Genomic DNA, 20,690 nt, shown 5'->3' with positions numbered 1-20,690 from the left:
CAAGCTGTAAGACAGTTCATAGCAACACCTCCCATATGTAGTCTGGCATTATCTTGCTGAAAAATAAGGCCAGGGTATTGCAAAAGGAACGGTAGAAAAAAAGGCCTCAGAATGTCGTTAACGTACCGCTATGCTGTAATTGTCTCTAATGACAACCAAAGGGGTCCGGCTATCAAGGAAATGCACCCCAAACCATAACTCCTTTTTTGAGGGCCTGTGTGACGAGCAATAGTGAAAGCAAGATCGTCTGCAGACACGTCTTCGATGATCGTCATGACAAAGTTGGACACGGGATTCGTCGCTAAAGACAATACATCCCCCGTCAACAACATTTCAACCTGATCGAGCCAAGCACCACTGTAATCTGGCTCGACAGTGTGCAGGCATGAGTGGCAGGTGGCGTAACGCTCTCTACGAGCGTAGATTTCCTCCTATCAGCCGTCTGTCAATGGTCATGGTGGACACTCATGTGCGAGTCTGTTCATAGCGATGAATCAGCCACTATGACAGCTGATCAATCACTCTGTCCTCCTGATCTGTTATGGCTCTAGGTCGACCGCTACCATCATGACAAAATCTGCCATTTTCCTCCCATTCTTGTCAGCATCTTCTAATCGCCGCATGGCTTCGACTCATATGACGAGTGATTCTCCGATGCCCTACCTGCCTCTTTCAATCCAATGATACGACCTCTTTCAAACTCCGACAGTTGCTCGTAATGAGCTCGAATCCTGTGGCGAGGCAATTTTTCAGTCGTTGAAAAGTATCCTAAATAGCAATGCAACAGAAATTTTTAACAACAGTTAAGAACAGGTACTTTAATGCAATAGAGTACAGCACTCATTAGAGAAATTAAGAGCACTTTGGATATTATGTATTGGAAAACAATTTCTGAAAGTTTAAGCATTGCTCTAATTTTATGAAGATGGTACAATTGAATTAATTCACTAGAAAATAATAGAAGGGTAGTGGTATTCACATTTAAATAACTGACAACTGTGGTCTTTTTTTTTTTTTTTTTTTCCTTCCAGATATCTTATTCTGTCTTAGGCCTTTAGGCCCCATTGTTATTTTCATACACCAAATAATTTATAAAGCTTAAGTATAAATTGATTATTAATGCCTGATTTTATAAAATTCATTAGAATCCATACCTGGAGAGTTTAAAATTTTTAGCTATTTATACTATTTGTGTTAATATATAAAAACATAATAATCAAATATTAAATATGCCTCATTCATTAATAGAGATATAAAACTTTTTTTTTTTTTTTTTTTTTTTTTTTTTTAAGTTAAACAGCATGCCCTTAACGAAAAGAAATAAGCCCCTGCACGGAAAGATCATAAACCTTCACATTACTAGGTGAAGAATGGTTTTCTGCTTCAACCATCATAAAAAAAATAATAAATAAATAAATAAATAAAAAAGGTTACATCACTATCAATCACTGTTATTGCATTAATTTTTGTAAATAGGCACAACTACTGCCAACACTCAAAAATTTTATTAAGCGTATGTGCAATCATCTTAAACATCATCAATGTAACAATGTAAACATGATAAGCAAGATTGTTGACAAGCCAATGTATGGCTTAACAATTACATCACAATTTTTTTAATACCTCAAATCATAAAAAAAAGTACTTCATTGATCAGAATTAGACAGAAGAATATTTGAAATTAATATGAATAGATTAACTTTAAAAGTCTGTGTTCCTGACATAAACACAAAAGTAGCAGTTTATGACCACTTTTAAACAAAATATAACTGCATAATACTAGGGCAAAAATTTAAACACAGTTGTTATTCATTCCTCATTCTAATCCAAAAAATACATGCACTTCAATGTTTTTGGATCAAATGAAGCTCCCAGTAGTTAAATATTATTTCAACTACTATATTCATTCATAAAATAACATTTCATTCTAACAAATGTAAATTAAAGCAGATTAATAATTTAAATATGGTTCATAATATAAATATTCTGAGTCTATCTGACTGTAATTTTGTTGCAATAATGTTATACACTGTTTTCCTTTTTTGTTGCATTTTACATAACAGTTTTAGCCCTTATTTTTGTGTAATCAAATTTATGGATATGTGTTGTGTGCGAGTTTTTATATCTTGTGCAAAGTTGCAGAACTTTAAAATCTAAAGTAATCAGTGCTCAAATTGTGATTAATAGTTTAATTAGAAGTCAAGATATAAGCAGAAACTCTCATAAAAGGCCTTGATTACATTCCGGAAGTTTTCAGAAAATGCATTTTTGAAGCTCCAGAGTGATTTTCCCCAAAGCTTCCAGAAGGCCAGGTAACACATACAGCTCCACTGTGTCATGCAATCTGCTTGCATTACAGATTTAATTTTGTTCAAACAGTTAGCCGAGTGAAACACGTGAGCTTTAGAGTTTACTCTGAAAGTGATATCAATAATGTGTGATATTTCTTATGGCTAAGGAGAATTTGCTTTATGTCTATGCTCTCCTTCAACTATTTATTTTGGTGCATGCTACTACTTTTTTCTGCTCATCGTACCATAATTGTTAAGATGTCTCCATGAATCCACAAATCACAAAAATTATGTACCATGAAATAAAGAAGCAAAATTATAAATGTATATATTTATTAATAACATAATACATATCAATACAAAATGAAAAATAAGAGCTTTGCTTGAACAATTCTCAGTCATTAATACAAAGTGTATTTTTTGACATGAAAGAATTCTTCCAGCATAAATAACGAATTCTGTTATTAATTTACGATCACATAACAGTCTGAAAATTAATGTAGGCACAATAAAATAAAAAGAAACAAAAGGAAAGCATGTTTCTAATTGCCACAGTTATTTTAATGATGCTGACAATAAAAAGAAATTTAAAAAAAGGAGAGACAGAGAATGCAATCTACATGCTTCATCTACATTACTTTGATTGCTGCATCAACAATTTATTGCAACATCTAAACTTATACTCATTTTTTACAAAATATTAATAATTACAAAAAATTGATTTCTGTATATGCTTTCCAGAGTGTTCTCTAAATAATAAATTAAATACATACTAAATGCATGTCGTAAAAATGCAGTTTCAAACAAATTCTCAACAATTTTTGAAATTTTTATTTTTAGGTAATCTAACAATAATCATATATTCCTTAAATTTAGAAATATATCTTCTAAAAATTCAAATTTACAGAGAAATTTACTACCAGCATTTAAGGGGGAAAGAACAGTTCCAGAAACAACTGTTTAAGCTAGATTCCAGAAATTTGGAAGACAAAACTGTTATCCACAGAAGTTTGTCTATGACACCTCTTAACAAACAGCCAATATGCATAATATATTTTAAAATGGACAACAGGCATTTAGCATGTATACTGCATTAAAAAAAAAGACGATTAAAATATTTCCATAAAAGAAATTTACATCTTCGAATGGCAATTGCTTGGCTTTGCACAAAACTCATAACACTGGAATTTAAAATCATAATTAATAAAATATTAATTTATATATAAACTAAAAATTTACAGAGATAGTCATATGCATCGTAATAAAAACTTTTAAATTACATTTCAGTATATCACTTTTTGGGAACAACAATATATATATAATATATGTATATATATTAAACTTTTAAGAGAAAAACTATACTTTATTTAACTTTTATACATAAATGAAAGCAAAATTACATTTCAGTAAATGATACATTTGATATACACCTATATACATTCTAAAAATCTAAATCAATAATTCTAAAAAAAAGTGTGCAATAAATTGTGCAAGAATGCTGAGCAATGGTTAAATAACATAAAATAATTTGTTATATAGCAACAACTTAAATGTGAAAAAATTTTTAATTTGCACATCAGATTTATTGCTTGAAAGAAAGTCTTACATTCTTTTATATAGATAACTTATTTTCTCTTCTGACACTAAGTTGCTTAAATGTAGTGATATCTAATGAAAATTGATTATTCTTAATACTGTTACTGCAGATAAATATCAATAGATGTTAATAAAAATTAAATTTAAATATAAGTGTTAAAATTAATATATGATTAGACTAATTGTTATGCTGTAAAATTCCACAATCTTCCATTTTAGTTAAAAAGATGAATATCATTTTGTTATCCAATTTTTTTCAATGTAATAAGTTCCAGCTTAACATAACCTTAATACAAAGTTTTCCAAAAAATTTCTCGTTTTCACTTTAATATGATTTCCAAGCATTTTAAAAAACAAAATTCTCCTTAAAAAAAATCTCAGTGCTTTTTTTACGTATGTTTACGTTAAGCAACCTTTATTAAAAAGCTAAACTTTACTCTATTGTTCCATATTATCACTAAAAAGTGTTTTAAGGGAAAAAAACTGTTTTTAAAGATCAAAGCACAAATTCAATTTAGCCTACGTGAATATCTAGTGTCAGAAACCAGAAAAAAATTTCCGGAACTGTATTTTTAGAGAGAAAAATTTGCAATTCCAAACAATACGTATGCAAAATGCACATTTTGAAAACAAAATTTTTATTCAAGCTCAGTGGGTCCTACTGAAATGTAATTTAACCAATTATCACCATGAAGCACAATCAAAAGTTATTCAGAAATAAAGCAGAAACACGCTTAGCTTATGTATGTTATAATCTGAGGCACTGCTAAGCTTGTTATATATTGGCAATTCACAGTCCTCAAACTATTACTGCAAAACTGCAGAACAGTAAGAAAATACCTGCATTTTATTAGAGCTGTTCAGTTATACACTGTAGAAAGAAGTGGGAACTTTAAGGATTACTAATTTCCATAATGGCAAATTCTCTTTTTTAAGTCACTAAAACATTTTCTCCCCATAGGGGAGATATTTATGTACACTATGCAAGAATATATTATGATTTAAAAACTGTACATGCTAATTTATTTGAGCAAATTCCAATTTCCTCTCATGCAGTTCGGGATTCTGACATACATAAGATGAAAATATGAGATGGCACTAAAATTTCTTACTTCCTTACTTAAATAATAAACTGGACATTCCTTAAAAATATATATATTAAAAAATTACAAAAAATGAAGAAGGACAATGCATTCACAATTCTACTATTAGATTAAGAACTATACAATTGAAAAGTAAACAATCTTAAAAATAAGATTCATCATATGCTGTATTTAAAATAGAAAGAGAATTTATGTATCATAGCCAAATTTAAATAACAGATATATTATTTTTAAACAAGCATTTAGTATCATTAATTTTCATAAATTTTCCCTTTTTAATGTGCAAGAATGAAGACTACCTTTAATGTATTTACCAAATAATAAACTTAAAATGTATGTAAAATTACATAACAACACAACTATGAATTAAGTTTAAATAAATAAAACAATTAACAACTGATTTTTGGCATGAAATATTTAAGATTTTTAATACTGTTAAAAATCCATACCACCCCAATCACCCCTTTGCCAACTTCTCAAAAACTGCTTTGTAAGTCATACCATTTTCCACATTACATAATTATAGTAATATAAATTTTTATTTAATGCATAATGGATATAATAGCCTTCTCTCGAACTATAAACTGAATACTAGAATACTAGCAATATTTTCTTCCCTTAGTCCTTCAAAATGTATAATTGTGTAAAAATAGATGAAAAAGATTAGTTTGTGTGTAGTATGTTTATGACAAATTTCAAAAGTTAAATGTTCTGCAGATGATCATACCTGCATATGAGTTTTAATGAATATTTGAAAGAAAACTGAAAATGAAATTTTGATAAAGCTACTCACAGAAACATTTGCAAATCCATTTTTTATGACCAAATTTAAATATATTTTAATCACTAAAAAAGAGAGAGGGGGAAGTCCTTAAAATTCCCAAACTCATTTATTAAAACATTCTTATTTGTACGAATAAATAACTATCTAGATCTATTCATCTACAGTAGGAGAGTTTTTATTAAAATCTGCTGCTTTGTCAACAAGTAGCATAACATCTTGATTAAATGTATAAGCTGTGCCTGTACAAAATAAATATACAAACCATGTAGCATGGTAACAGTATGTACAATATACAATAGTCTTCCATTATGCCATTTTATTGTCTTTGGCTTCTCTTATTGCAACATAATTAAGTTCTCTCATTACTAATCACACACTCTGAAATCTTTTCTTGCTATAAAAATGATGCAAGACATATCACTTCTCAATTAATAGCATTCAGTTAACTAAAACCAGTGACGTAATAACAAGTACTTTTCAGAACTCACATATAAGAGCAACTGCTTTCATAAGTATATAATCTTTGGTTATGGCAGTAAGATGTCAAGTCATACTATGATGTCTAATCAAATGAAAATGTTCACAAAACTTCACATAAGGCTCAAGACAAATACAGTAATTTTTTCTCCTTGAAGAAATTAAAAAAAAAAAAAAAAATAAATAAAAATAAAAAATAAAAAAACTTACAACTGAGAATCAAATTGAAGATTTTGCAAATGACAGCAGAATCTATTTTATACATATCACAAAACACTACTGCTAGAAAGTAAAATAACACTGCCACTTATAATTTACAAATTATAATTTTAAATTATTTGGCTTTTATGGTATTTAGAACTCACATTAAACTGCTTTTTAAGCATTTATACAATAAGGAAACTAAACTAAAATATTTTCAACAAAATGTTACTACAGTGATATGTTTATAGATCAATGCATGAAGTTTATTCAAGAACTTAAAATAATAAATTTAAAAGTTATGAAGCAATAAAAGAATTTTTTCAGTCTACATATTTCCAAGCATACCGAGTAATATCTACTACAGAAAATAATTGAGTAAAGTGATAAATATACTTTTAAAACTTCTGAAAAGAAACAAATATTCTATTTAAGAATAAATAAAATCATTGTAGCAGAATCTGGGATAACTTCATATATATATAACAATGTATATATTTTTATATTACAGCTAATTAAAATAAAATTATAATAAACATAAGTGAAAGCAAATATGCCTATTGTTTTTCGCATTCAAATTATTTTAACATAAATTAATGAAACATACTGCATTTTAATAACAGTTATCACTTTATGCATTATAACGTTTTAACAAAAAATTACCTATTAACAAGTATTACTTTAAGAATTAAACTTCATACATATGCATGCAGAATACATAAATTCATTTTTATTATTTATCAAATGATTCTCTTTTGGTCCCTATTAAATGCCCCAAACTGACAGGCACACTTATTACACACTACATTACATTTAACTGTTCTTATAAATGACACAGTTCATTACATTATATCGGTTGCTGGGCTTCTTATTAATTCTGATAATGTTAAAAAATATATTTACCCTTATTACTAAAAGATGTAATTGTTATTCACTAGTTATAGAACTAGTCTAAGTGATTTTCTAGAAATTCCTAATTACTTTATCATCTTGCTTGATAAAGCTCCATCCTGAGGTACACATAAAGGAAAGAAAATTGAAATTCCTTCAACTACTGGTCCATTAACATCACAAATGCTAGTTTTGGAATTTCAATATAAAATGGAACTGTTAACATTTAGCAGCACTTTTAATTTTTAATACAATATATGTCATTTGAAATTAACAGCCATTCAAGATCTTAAAAAGTACATGTCATGTTAGCACTTGCTTAAAAATAGCTGATGTAAATTGAATTATCAAGAAGTCAAATAATACTTTAATAAAATAAGTCAAACATTCACTTTAAATAACCAAATAAGCTGGATACACTTCTCACTTTACAATTCAGCTTTCTGTAAGCTATGAAAATACAAAAATTAGGGAAAGAAATGCCTTTTTTTTAAATGCAATACTGTTTACATTTTTAAAGACATTATTTTTGAAAAATTTATTTTCATATGTATATTATTAACTAAGTTTTTCACATTAAACACATATTTACTATTCAAAGTTGCACATATTATATGCTTCTTATTTTTGTTATTCATCAATAAAATAACGATTTAAAAATAAACTTTGATTAATAAAATTCAGTTTGCAGAGTGTAAGTTAAGAAATATATTTATGATAACAGAGATAACAGAGGAATTTAAATAATTAAAGTATCTTTTTCAAAATGAATGCTTATCTTTAGTTGACTTCTTAACAAAAATTTTTAAACTGCAGTATTGAAAAATTTCACTTTAAATAAATAATGATAGAAAAACTTACATTTCCTAAATTGCTTAGTAAGAAAAAACATTAAATATAACTATAATAAAATTTTAAACATTTCAATTTTAAATGCATGAAAATAATTTTATTCTTGCTAAATAATTTTTTTAATAGAGTTGTTATTTACGTAGAAATGAAACTTACTGAATTCTCAGATATGCTTTAAATAATGATACATGAAAGCTGCAGCAATTTTAAGATAATCACATTTAAAATAAAATTTAAAAACACAATAAGTAGTTTAGAATGCACATTGTTTCTTTCATATTTTAAAACTTAAGTCAAATATTTAAGTACATATTTAAAAATAAATTTTGCTGCATGAAAATAAATATAAAAGATAAAAAAAAAAATCTAAATAGTTTTGTGCTAACTTAATTGTTTTGTTACGCATGACAGTAGAGAGAAGTGTGGCAAACATGTAAAATTTACATTTGTACAAATTTTAAATATTGGCTAAAATTTCAAGACTGTCAAACAAAGAAATGTCATGAGACTTTGTTAACATCATGTACGAACAGATGTTAAATGATCCCTATCATCATTACAGAATTCTTTCATATAATAATTGCTAGTGGGAATTGAATCTTCAGGTTTTTGGTCATTGGAAAGTGACCTCATCAGTTCTTCAGCACTGATAGGGGCCATTTTGACATTGGGCGGAGATAATGGCATGAAATCGTAATCATACAAATTTAAATCTACATCTCCAAAAATCTCATCCTCACTACTAGTTGGAGATGATCCTGAAGCAGGACTTGTATTTCCTGACACCGAGCTGACATTTGGGCTTGTTGATGAACTAGTGGAATAAGCACCCACTGTATTCATGCTTGTTGGAATTAAAGTAATTGCTGGCATCAGCGTATGAAGGGACGTTTCTGAACCTGACACTGTATCATCAGAAACTGAACAGTCACTACATCCACTACTACTGTTACTTGAAGCATCATAATTACAACTGATTACTGAAGAGTCTAATGCGGCTTCAGAATAAGGAGAGTTAACAGTGTTAGGGCTACCTGAATTAAAGTTAAGTACTGAGCTCCAGTTAAGACTAGTAAGCCTATCACTGTCATCTGTCCATAAGGCACCCGATTCTACACGTTCATATGGAGTCCGAACAAAAGGGGTCATTCGCCCAGATGAGGGACAATCAATATCCATCAAGCACCTATCATAATCAGATGAATAATTTGTTCCACCATTCACATTTCCAAAAATGCTATCACTTGGACTTTCTGAAGAGTTTATCACAGATGGTGTTGCAGTTCTTGATTCAATATCAATGGCATAAGGATTTGTTGGGTAGCTGACAGACTGGATTCCATCAGTTACACCATTTGTATTTGGTGGAGGGTCCAAAGTGGACACTTGGTGGTTCACTGCAGGTAGGAAATGTCCACCAGTGAATCCACCAACTTTAATGCCATCCCTTTCCAGTTCCTGCTCTAGATTGCGCATAGTGTTGAATATCAAAACGTAACGAAACAGGCTAGAGTCTGGAGTTTGCCTAAACTTACAGAGCTTTTCATATGTGAGATCAAGCATTTCTTGCCTCCTTTGGTTATACATCAGCTGTGGATGATTTGGAGTAGAAGGAGGATCTTCATCCTCTTCATCTTCTGGGTGTTTTCGTTTCAGGCCTCTTGGCTGGGAGTTACAAGACATGGCGCCTACATGAATGCTGGAGATGTGGAAACTCTATAAAAGAAAAAAATATTTTATTTACTCACATGTATATAACTGAAAATAATTCATAAATTTTTTATTTTAGATGCATTTTTATTGTTCCCTATAACATGATTTATTAAGCAATCTGTGATGTATTCCATAAACTATCCGGCTTGCAAAACCTAAATCTTTTCTGTTATCCCTCTATTTAAAAAAAAAAAAAAAAAAAAAAAAAAAACAACAACACTTTAAATGCCTTTAAAATTCTTCAATAACACAGAAAGTTATGTGAAGTTACTGTGCTGTTTATACTTTATCAAAAAATATATCAGTCAAAAGTATTATGATGGAAAATGAGAGGAAAAACAAAAAGAGGGAGAAATAATAATAATAATAATAATAAAAGATTTTATTATTTACTGTCGAATTTAGTTTTCAGTAAACTATGAAAATATAAAAATTAGGCAAAGAAATGTTTATATTTTAAATGCTTACATTTTTAAAGACATTATTTTTGAAAAAAAAATATATATATATATATATAATTTAAGAACAAACGATAAAAGACCTATGTGGTAAAAAATTTTGCACATTGTGCTGCAAAATTAAAGAAATTTAAAAATAAATTCTAGTAAGCACGCTAAAAAGCTGCTTAAATACTGTGGTTCCGTGAAAACTTTAACATAAGCAAAATTAGTTGCAATGAAATGTGTTAAAAGAGAAAAATACATTTGATTATTTACAAGCTTTTCACATTAAAAATAATTGGAAACTGAACATCAACTATAATATTTAAAAGTAAATAAGTAAAAACTATATTTAAAATAAATTACGGAAAAAAAAAAAAAAAAAAATGCAAAAAAGGTCTTGGAAAGAGTTCTTTACACTCTGTCTGGAGCTAGCCCTGAAGACCATACTCAAAGGGTTGACACTTTATATTCTTTGAAATAATATAATTGTGTGAAATGCATGTGTTAAAAATATAATGCAGGAAATCTGAATATCACTGGCTTGCACCACCTTCTTTTCTAGTCTGCATATTACATGATAGTGAAAGTCAATCTTTGCATGAGAAAATAAAAACACTTCAGTTACCTCTTATTGCAATGTATGTTGATACATATTTTTCAAAATTTAGAGTGCTGTTTTAAAAATTTTAGCAGTAATAACCATAAATTTTGTTTTGAAGATGTATGTAAAGTTAATTAATGGACTTCAAAATTACATAAAGTAATTGATTACAACTGATAAGGAATGGTTTGGTTTATTTAATTATGGCAAAGCACACTAGGGCTATGTGCCTAAGGAAAGGGATGCTTTCGTGGAGTACTTTCTAAGGGAAACTGGCTCGTATACACGTTACACATGGGGAAAACCATGAAAACGCCCATGCAGCCAGCCCGTTCGCGGGATTCAAACCTCGGATCGAACTACCAGTGTTCAGCGACTTTACCGCTCGGCTGCTGATGGACCTAATAAGGAATGAGGAAATGGATTTTAGTCTACACATTTTGTAGGTACAAGAAAATTTCGTACTATAGCTTTTCAGAAATGGTTAAAAAATTTTTTATAAATATTATGCTAAAACGTTAAAACAGTTAAAAAGAATTCAATCTGCAACTTCAATTAATTTTTGTATTGAAAACTTAAATTACTTAAAGCACAAACATAAATAAATAAATAAAAGCATGAAAATGTAAAATTAAATAAATTTATAAATAAAAGAATGAAAATATAAACATATGGTTAAAGCAGAAAGTTATGCTTTTAACAATCAAATGCTTAAAATTCCGGTACATATTTTTGTGATTTTAAACGATTACGCGCGAAAACAACTTTTCCTCGGCCTCCACAGACTGAAAACGCTCCCTGGCGGAGAGAAAGGGAAGTACAATCTGGGTCAGGCCACAGCGTAAGTAGATCGTAGCACAGTAAACAGCGGATAAGCACGCTTGCCAAAACCAAGAATTCGAAATTTACACTCGCCGTAGTCCATGTCAAAGAAAAATTTTAACATTTTCATAAAGATTCACCACCAATCTTTAATTGCCAGTATATTCCTTAATTTTTATTTTAAATACCCTTGCAACAAATTACTGAAAAATATACTTATTAATTATATAGTAAGGAAAACTTATGTAAGAAAGAAGGCACGAAGAATCGCATATTTAATTATTTTCTCATATTATTAATAAGAACAAGAGATATCTTTAAGGAGATTTACGATTATGTAAAAATCTATATTTTTCTAATTAAATATAAACATCTGATGAAGGTTATGAATTTCTCACTATTAATTAGATTTTCTAAGAAGTCAATTCATCAAAAATTTAGTACAAGCACCCCACCAAAAAGATCACATTTTTAAATTAACGTTTTAGATTTGAATACACTTCTCGTTTTGCCATTTTTTTAAAATAGCATTTAGAAGAATTGCGAATTACTATTTTTTGCGGAATATTAAAAATAAATTTTTATGCCAATAAATATCATTTATATTAACTTCATTCAGAATTCGAAAATGCAATGAGAATTTAAAAACAGTCTAGATACTTACCTAAATAAATTCAGTATTTCCTTCCACAGAAAAACTAATTTTTTTCGAAAATAAAAACAATAACCCAAATTCATTAGTAATTGCCAATCAATTACTTCAGCTCAAATGGATGTTTTCCAGAAGGAATTACAATAATAAAGTAAAAAGTAAATCCGATTAAAATCGAGAAGTAATTCTGATTAAGATACTGCCACTTGCAATCGTTAAGAAATCTTAATAACGTTAAATTACATAAATATTTTGATAATAATTACTGATTTTCGTTTTCAGCAGTATAAATGCGTTAGCAATAGTTTTGGCACTTGATATCACTCTCTTGAAAACTTTTTGCAACCTATCATAAGTCTATTCGAAGCGGACGCTCTTTCTAATTTCGTTTTTTGCACATATCTGTACTTATTTTACACGCTAAGTTCATGTACACATTTCAAGTACTAATACAGCGTTTCTGCTCCCTTAACCTATCGAATAAGCAGGGAACGTCTATACTGTGGTAATTATACTTAACAGGTCATTGCTACTAACTTCAAAGATAATTTATCAGAATTTTAGAACAAAAGTATTTTAAAATCTATTGTTACAAAGCGTTTGTAATATACGACGAATTCTCATTTTCTTCAACAGCAATGTTCCCTTTGGAAAACGCATAAGGATATTTTTATATAACTTACATTTTCCCGCATTGCAAACAACTTTGTCGTTAGGAACTTTTTTTTTTTTTAATTTTTTCTTTCGTACAACAACTTTTAGTTTGCATAAAAATGGAGCACTGAAAGTAAAATAATATTCTAGGATACAAATTTAACTTCGGCACATTTTTGCCTTACCTTCGGTCTCTACAATCTGACATTTACACTCAACATATTTGAAAATAATTACACGGTTATTCATGAACTGTAAACGTCAAAAAAGATATCCTTTTTACTCATCACAAATTTGTCTTCATTTAGAATGAACAAGAAGGGGGGGGGTAGGTATGTTCGTGAAAGTTATCGAAATAAAATTACAGATAATGAATATTTTCCCTATGAATTATCTGAAAAGTTTAAAAAGACGTAATCAGTATCCATCCAATATTTCACGAATCTTCAGATCGTTATTAATGTTTTGTCCTTCATGACAATTTTTTTAAATAGTTTCCTAGTCCATACGTCCCGCATCCCAACAGCGTAGTCTTGGCTTTACGGAATTCAGACTACTTCGAATTTCCCATTTGCTTTTTTTATATCATTTGTCTCCTGCTAATATTAACCTTACATTAATAACCACAGATTTAAAAAAAAAAAAAAAAAAAAAAAAAAAACAGAAATGTTTCAGATTTTAAATTACGTCCAAAGGGGCGTTTTTTTAACGTTTTGAGTGTTACCTTTATTTATTAAATATCATGTTCTTTGCACTTGAACCATAAAATTCAGTTCAAGAGCAATATCGCAAAATAATGTTAAATTAAGCATATCTTTAGAATTTCCGATATACACAGTCTCGCGAGCTGGAGATAAAAGTATTTTTTTTCTATATAACGTTGCCATTTCTCGCTTTTAAAGCATTGAGTTTGTAAATCAAAAATTCGTTAAAGTTTTACAAAATATAAAATCTATAATAAAACAAATTCCAAATTTGGGATTTCAGATGCCCATATACGCAGTAGGATTTCGTCATTCAAAATTCGATGGCTCTACGTACCATTGTTTTATCACAATGCGAGAAATAGACAATCATTTATGCAGATTTTTCATTATTTAATTTCTTCAAATATAATGCAGGACTCTAACATTTTGTGGCAACAGTTTGAAAAGTGAACCGACGTTCATGAGTCCGACGCAAAATCGCAAAACGAAAACAATAGTCCTTCAGGGACAAAGCCCCTTTGGACTAAAAAATCTCGGCTAGTTTTTGCTCCATATCCAATCAATAGAAACTACAGACGCTTAAATCATTTTGTTTTCATAATGCAATTATGCAGTCAAGACCTAGATTTACAATCACTGTTTCCAATGAACTACAAATCTCAGTAGTTACATATTACCTTAACTTTCTTCACATAACCTCTTTTTCGTCTTCATTAACTATGACTATAAAGACCAGAATCACAAGAGGTATTTTTATATCCATAACTAGAACATACGATTTCCAACTTTTACTTAAAAAAAAAAAAAAAAAAAATTCTATTATGGCTGAGACGGATCCAGCTTTCAGCGACCCTTAGGCACATATCCCGTAAACGACTGGAGAAATGAAACAAAAAATGTATGTTCGATTTCATGGAACTCGACAAATTTTTACAACTTTTTGACAGTAGAAATATTTTTAATAGCCTCCTTTCAGAACTATAGGGAAATGCGTCAACATGCCATTATTCAAGCGATTTAGTTGCGTGAGGCCGTAACGTGAACCGCTAAGATCTCAATCTTCCATCAGCCTTGGAAACAGTGTCTCTGAAGAGTGTTTGTTACCTTTCGGGTCTTGCTTAACAAACGGGATTTAAAATAATAAATGCACAGCTTAATTATTTAAAACTATTTATGATAATATAACTAATTGATAAAAATACAGTTCACTTATAATCTACCCAATCGATATTTTTTATGAATATTTGCGGCATTACTGTAATTACTATAAAACGTCTAATGCCATATATTACGCATCTCAGTACAAAATAGTTTAGTTTATAGAATAGTTAGTTCACAGAACAGTACAGAATCGTTAGATATCCCTGTTAGTCTCGAAATACGATTTTTCGTTGTTTCATTTTTCATGCAGTCTATTGCCATTGGGCAAAACCTAAGATATTATTCTTTCAAATATAATCTGTTATTAGCAAACTGAAATATTTAAAAATAGTGGATGCAGTTCTTAAGAATATTATTTTTTTACTCTCTAATCTGATTGATTTTAGTAAAAAATCATTTTTGTTCATAACTAATTAAAAACATCAACTGTTTCACTTTTAAAATTTACAGAAAATACATGTTCCTGTGTTAGTCTAAATGCATATTCATCTAATATCCTATACTAATAAACCGTATTAAACTTTAAAAGAGCCTTTTTGGGCGATCATTAAAATTTATACCCTTTCAAATAATAATAATCTTCGGCAAAATTGAGAGAATATGACCACCGATTCTGATGCTTTCACGTGAATTACTTCCCAAATGAATTTCTAACTCGTGCTGTGAAATCTTCACAGCGGTTTAGTTAATATAAGCTTATCTTCTCTACAGGAAAATACAAAACTCAATTTACAAAATATTAATTTAATAAAGTCCTTTCTATTCGAAATTTCCTTTTGAATTGATAATCACCTGTCATCTTTTATTAAAGAGGGCAATGACGAAATAAAAAGCGCTGAAAGACATACCATGGATCATGAACGGCAAGTTCTTTTACAATTTTCGTATCACAAACGTGCTCTATTTAATTATAGCACAGATTAAACTGGAGTATTTTATTTAGAAAAGCATATGAGGGTTCTCTAGCCCTGAGTTTCATTTTGATTTTGATCGGGTAGCCAGATTTACTTATCTCTTACCTCTCTTCCTGCATCTTATCTTTTCAAAAAAAATTATGTCTCGACAGATTTATTTTATGAGTTGCAAACCGCACAGATACTACAGGCACTAATCTCCATTACTTTCCCGAGATCTGAGCCCGCGCTCAACCAGGTGTTGGCTAAACGGTGTGCGATTAAGTCAGTTTGCGCTTAATCATCATACCAAAAACGAATATACCCCCCCTTTTTTATATAAAAGGATAAGCATTGCTTCATTAACACCGACTTCAGAAAGTTTTATTATGAATCTAAATCTATTGGATAAAAATTTTACTTTCATTTTTTCTGTTGCGTTAAAAATGCTTCGCCCGCGTTCACGGTCACAGCAAAAGTTTTTCACTTCATCGCAAAAAACTGATTATCTTCGAACTACACTCAGATGCCTCTATACATTGTCTATATAATATACATAGTGAAACATCTCTAAGATGATCATCCATGATTACCGCCTTCTGTGAAGCTAGCTGAAAAAATTATTATTCCCGACGTTCAGCAATAACTATATTCTCAGAAATATTCATTACTTTCAGAAGTTTATCTACACACGAAGTCAATGAGAATTTTCAATGTAAATTTTAGTTACAATACCGAAATATTACTCATTTATTGTTCAATTAAACAAAACGTAGAACACAGAAACTGGAAGGGGGAAAAATTAATTAATTAATTAAAATAATAAAAAATAATGGTTTATCTTTGTCAACAAGCCTACCATTTAAATGTATAAATCGTTGAACACTAGTAGTTCCGACTTGGGTTCGATTCCAGACCAAGGGGCTGGCTGCATGGGCGTTTTCACAGTTTTCCGCATGCGCAACGTATATATGAGCGGCTATAACAAATTAAAGCAAACTTTCTTTGTTAATGATTAAGACAGGCACCCCCTGTACGTTCGCTTAACGATAAAATGTTACCTTTTTTTGTGTTACATAAGAATCATACAAGTTATATCATTAATTCTGGAATCATGCACTTCGGAACGATTATTTATAAATATAGTACTAAGAAAGAACCAAATTAAAAGAAAGCTTGGAGGTTATCCTAAATTAAAACATTATCTTATTAAAAGAAAAGGCAACCCCTCTTTTTGTTTGTAATATAAGTCTTACCAACGACTGACAGTCTAACTGCGGCCAAGCGGTAAAGCAGCTGAACACTGGTAGTCGGTCCGAGGTTCGAATCCCGCGAACAGGCTGACTGCATGAGCGTTTTCGTGGTTTTTCCCATATGTAACGTGTATACGAGCCAGTTTCCCTTAGAAAGTCCTCCATTAAGGCATCCCTTCCCTTATCAGATAGCCCTCGAGGCTTTGCCGTAATCACATAAAACCAAAAATCAAATCAACCAATGACTGAGAGCTTAAGATCGCTGAATTATGGAGTTTGACCCAGAACGGGCTGGCTGATTGGGTGGTTTTCGCCATGTGTAACTTGAAAACGAGCCAGTTTCCCTACGACAGTCCTTCGCGAAGGCTGTCAAAACAACCTGCGCCGACCATTTTTCAAAAAGAAGTTAAAAAAATTAACATCTTCAATCTATAATTTTAGTATTTATAATCGAAATTGCTGCATTTGCTTAATTTTCTCATTCAGAACTTTGATATCATTCCAATCGCAAACCACTTTATAAATATAATAAAGCATTATTTTTATAACTGATTTTTAATACGGAATGACTGTAATTGTAATAACTGCAAATTCTTTCGGAAATAAAATTATTTTATTCGAATTCGTTCAGCGAAAATTTTAAAGCAACATCTACAAAATTTTTTCCCTCTTCCTCCCCTTCTTTCGGAAAATTCGGATAACGTTGCGTTCGTTACCACTTGGCAAATATTCGTAACGAACAAGTATAAACTGATACGCATATAAAGATAAATTCTGGATAAATCACGAGAAGCTCTTAACAGTCAGCAACGAAATAATAACAATTTGTTGGCAATTTATTTGATTGCCACACTATATAAATATTACGAGCAATTTTTAAAACGTTCACATCATAACAACGAAACTTTCAAAACAATATGCATAGGCTTACAGAAAAGTATTAAAAATGCATATTTTTTAAATAAAACATTTGCTATACAGTAACACTTTTAATGTTATTCAAAGCTTTAGAACGGCGAGGAGGGGATTGATAAAAATGTGCAAAATTTAAAGAAACATTTTTTAAACTGATTGGTACTCTGTTAATGTGCCAGTCGCCGAACGTACGCCAAAGGTGGTAGAATTGTTTACACTGCGTCATGAATAGCTGTGCAATGTTTTAAAGTGCGCAATCTAAATGTGTACTATTCTTTGATTTTTTAAGCGAAAACAGAACGCCGTGTGCATGGTAAGAACAACAGTTCTTGCCAGGTACACAGCGACCCCCCCTTTTTTTTGTCCGCAAATTTTGCAAGTAGTTTAGTGTATTTAATTTTTTATTAACAATTTAATAATAAACGTAACTAGGATCGTATATTAAGAGGATATAAATATTTAAAGAAATAAATCATTTTTCAAACGAACAGCATATACATACGACTTCGTGATATGCAATTTACTGGTGAGAGAGATCCTTTTAAAGAAATTATATATATTGTTGTCCTTTATCCTTCCGCGTTTTGACAGGATCTCGATCATGTCTACGAATTCATCATAGGTTACCAGAAGAAAGCGTCCGTCATTGGTTAAGCTTCGGGCATTTTACAGGCGACAGTCCAACTTTGCCCAGAAATATCTGAGACGGGACAGAATCCAGAAGTCTCCTTCGCTTTCCTTGCATTGTTAGCACGACAATACTCAATGCCTCCATACTGCAAAAAATATTATACGTTTACGAACAATCATGCCTTTTTCCGGGTTCGAACTCGGGCCCAATGATATCGCAGATGGCACTATACAAACTACGACCGGGAAATTATAAATAAATTTTATAAATAAACAGAAACTTGTTACTAAACAAAATATTTTTCTTGAAAGAACCAGTTTTTAAAATGCATACACATTTCAGAATCTCATACTGAAAATGTCTGTATGCAATAAATTAGCGTCCTTTCGTTAATGGGAGAACAGATAACAGTAATACAATAATATATTCGACACATTTTCTATTTATTAAAATAGCTCGGTACAAATTTCATCCAGTACTTGGTATCTTGATCCAAAAAATGAATCGACAACATTATATCATCAAATTCACAATATGTTTAAAAAAAAAATAGTCCTGACAAGCTTTTACACGCTTTTAACCTTGACTAAAAAAGGAAAAAATCTGATGTGTACACCACGACTTCCTTGTACGGAATATTAAATTATACGCATTTTTTCTTGCATTTAATTTAAACTTATTGGATTGAATTAAATCTACTTCGCCGACAGCGCATAAACCACAATAGAATAAATGCATTCTTTAAAATTCGCCAGCGACACTCTGGAGCTAGATTCACTTAACAGTATTATATTTCGTTCATATTATAACTCATAATGCACAAAATTTATATCATTTAAAGAATAGAATTATCTAATCGTTGCCACATGTTCTATTCAAATACTATAATAAATAATAATGCTAGAATGATGTATAAAAGAAATTAAGCAAACAAAACAAAAAAGAAACAGTTTTTCACAGACGATTGAGTATTTCTCATTCAATTAATTCAGTTCTCACTTCGCGAGAAGGCAAAAATACATAAAAACTCAAAATATCTATATTAGAAATTACGAAGTAAATCTTAAACACTTATTTCCTCGAAAGAATTCCAGAGAGGATTAAGCATGATTTAATTGGCAAAAATAAATGAAGGCGTTATCTTTGTAGTTGCGAAGCTAAGTTTCTCTAGATTGGCAACAAATCCACTAGTCTGCTGTTTCAAATGTAAACAATCAATGGCCGCCGTAAAAAAAAAAAAAAAAAAAAAAGAAAGAAAGAGAGCTTAGCGGCACTCAAACAACTTTAAAATTGTTGATAATTCTAAAAATATTGCACACATTTACTAGAGGCATAAAAACCTCAACCGAAAGATAAAAACAACATAATTCAATCATTTTTAAAGCAAAAAAATGTACAATTTACAAATATATAAGAGTAAAGAAACTGAGACCACTGAGCCGGGTAACAGAGTAGATATATATATATATATATATATATAAATATATTTATATACGTTTGGTGCGGCCGATTGCAACCAAAATACGAGGTACACATACACTGGTGTGCAAAAATTAAGGACGAAGTCGAAAAATTAGCATATCAGCTGAACGAAGAGGCAGAGCGGACAGAAAGATCAATCAGGAGATTAAGTAAGGTGATGTACGGTAGCACATGCGCAGATATGCAGGTAGACGTAATGGGGGAGTGTCTGAGTAGTATAAAGCATGTTGTCGGTGTAAGATCAGCATTTCTGGCAAAGAGATTGCACGCCGTATAGCAGTTAAAATCACACCGAATTGCTGCCTCAGCGAGAAATGGCGAATAATCAATCTGTTAGACGACACCTGGATGCTTTTACCCGAGATCAAACCATTGGGAAGTTGGAGAAGGCCGCAGTGTGACAAGTGTGGCTGCAGAGTTCGGAATTGCTCACAGCATCGTTTTACGACTTTGGAGACAATTTCAAACTACAGGAACAGCTATCCGGGGGGTTAGTAGTGGTCGTCCGCGAGGAACCACACCTGCAGATGACCGGTATATTGCCTTACAGGTCAGAAGAAACGGGCGG

General features: G+C 30.6%; 1 protein-coding gene across 1 annotated transcript in view; it reads right to left on the bottom strand.

The window, feature by feature from the left end:
- Positions 1 to 2,607: 2,607 nt before the first annotated feature.
- The window catches only part of LOC118182552 (uncharacterized), a 64,504-nt gene continuing 46,421 nt past the window's right edge, over positions 2,608 to 20,690 (bottom strand). Inside the window, exon 2 of the mRNA XM_085820551.1 lies at positions 2,608 to 9,911. Coding sequence (XP_085676677.1) covers positions 8,715 to 9,911 — 1,197 coding nt within the window. The 3' untranslated portion in view covers positions 2,608 to 8,714. The remainder of the gene's footprint in view (positions 9,912 to 20,690) is intronic.

Source organism: Stegodyphus dumicola, chromosome 7 (assembly GCF_044657685.1).
Source record: "Stegodyphus dumicola isolate Sdum_Otavi_A_Nest chromosome 7, ASM4465768v1".
Taxonomy (NCBI): domain Eukaryota; kingdom Metazoa; phylum Arthropoda; class Arachnida; order Araneae; family Eresidae; genus Stegodyphus; species Stegodyphus dumicola.
The sequence above is the reverse complement of the archived record's forward strand: the minus strand, read 5'-3'. Positions and strand labels throughout refer to the sequence as shown.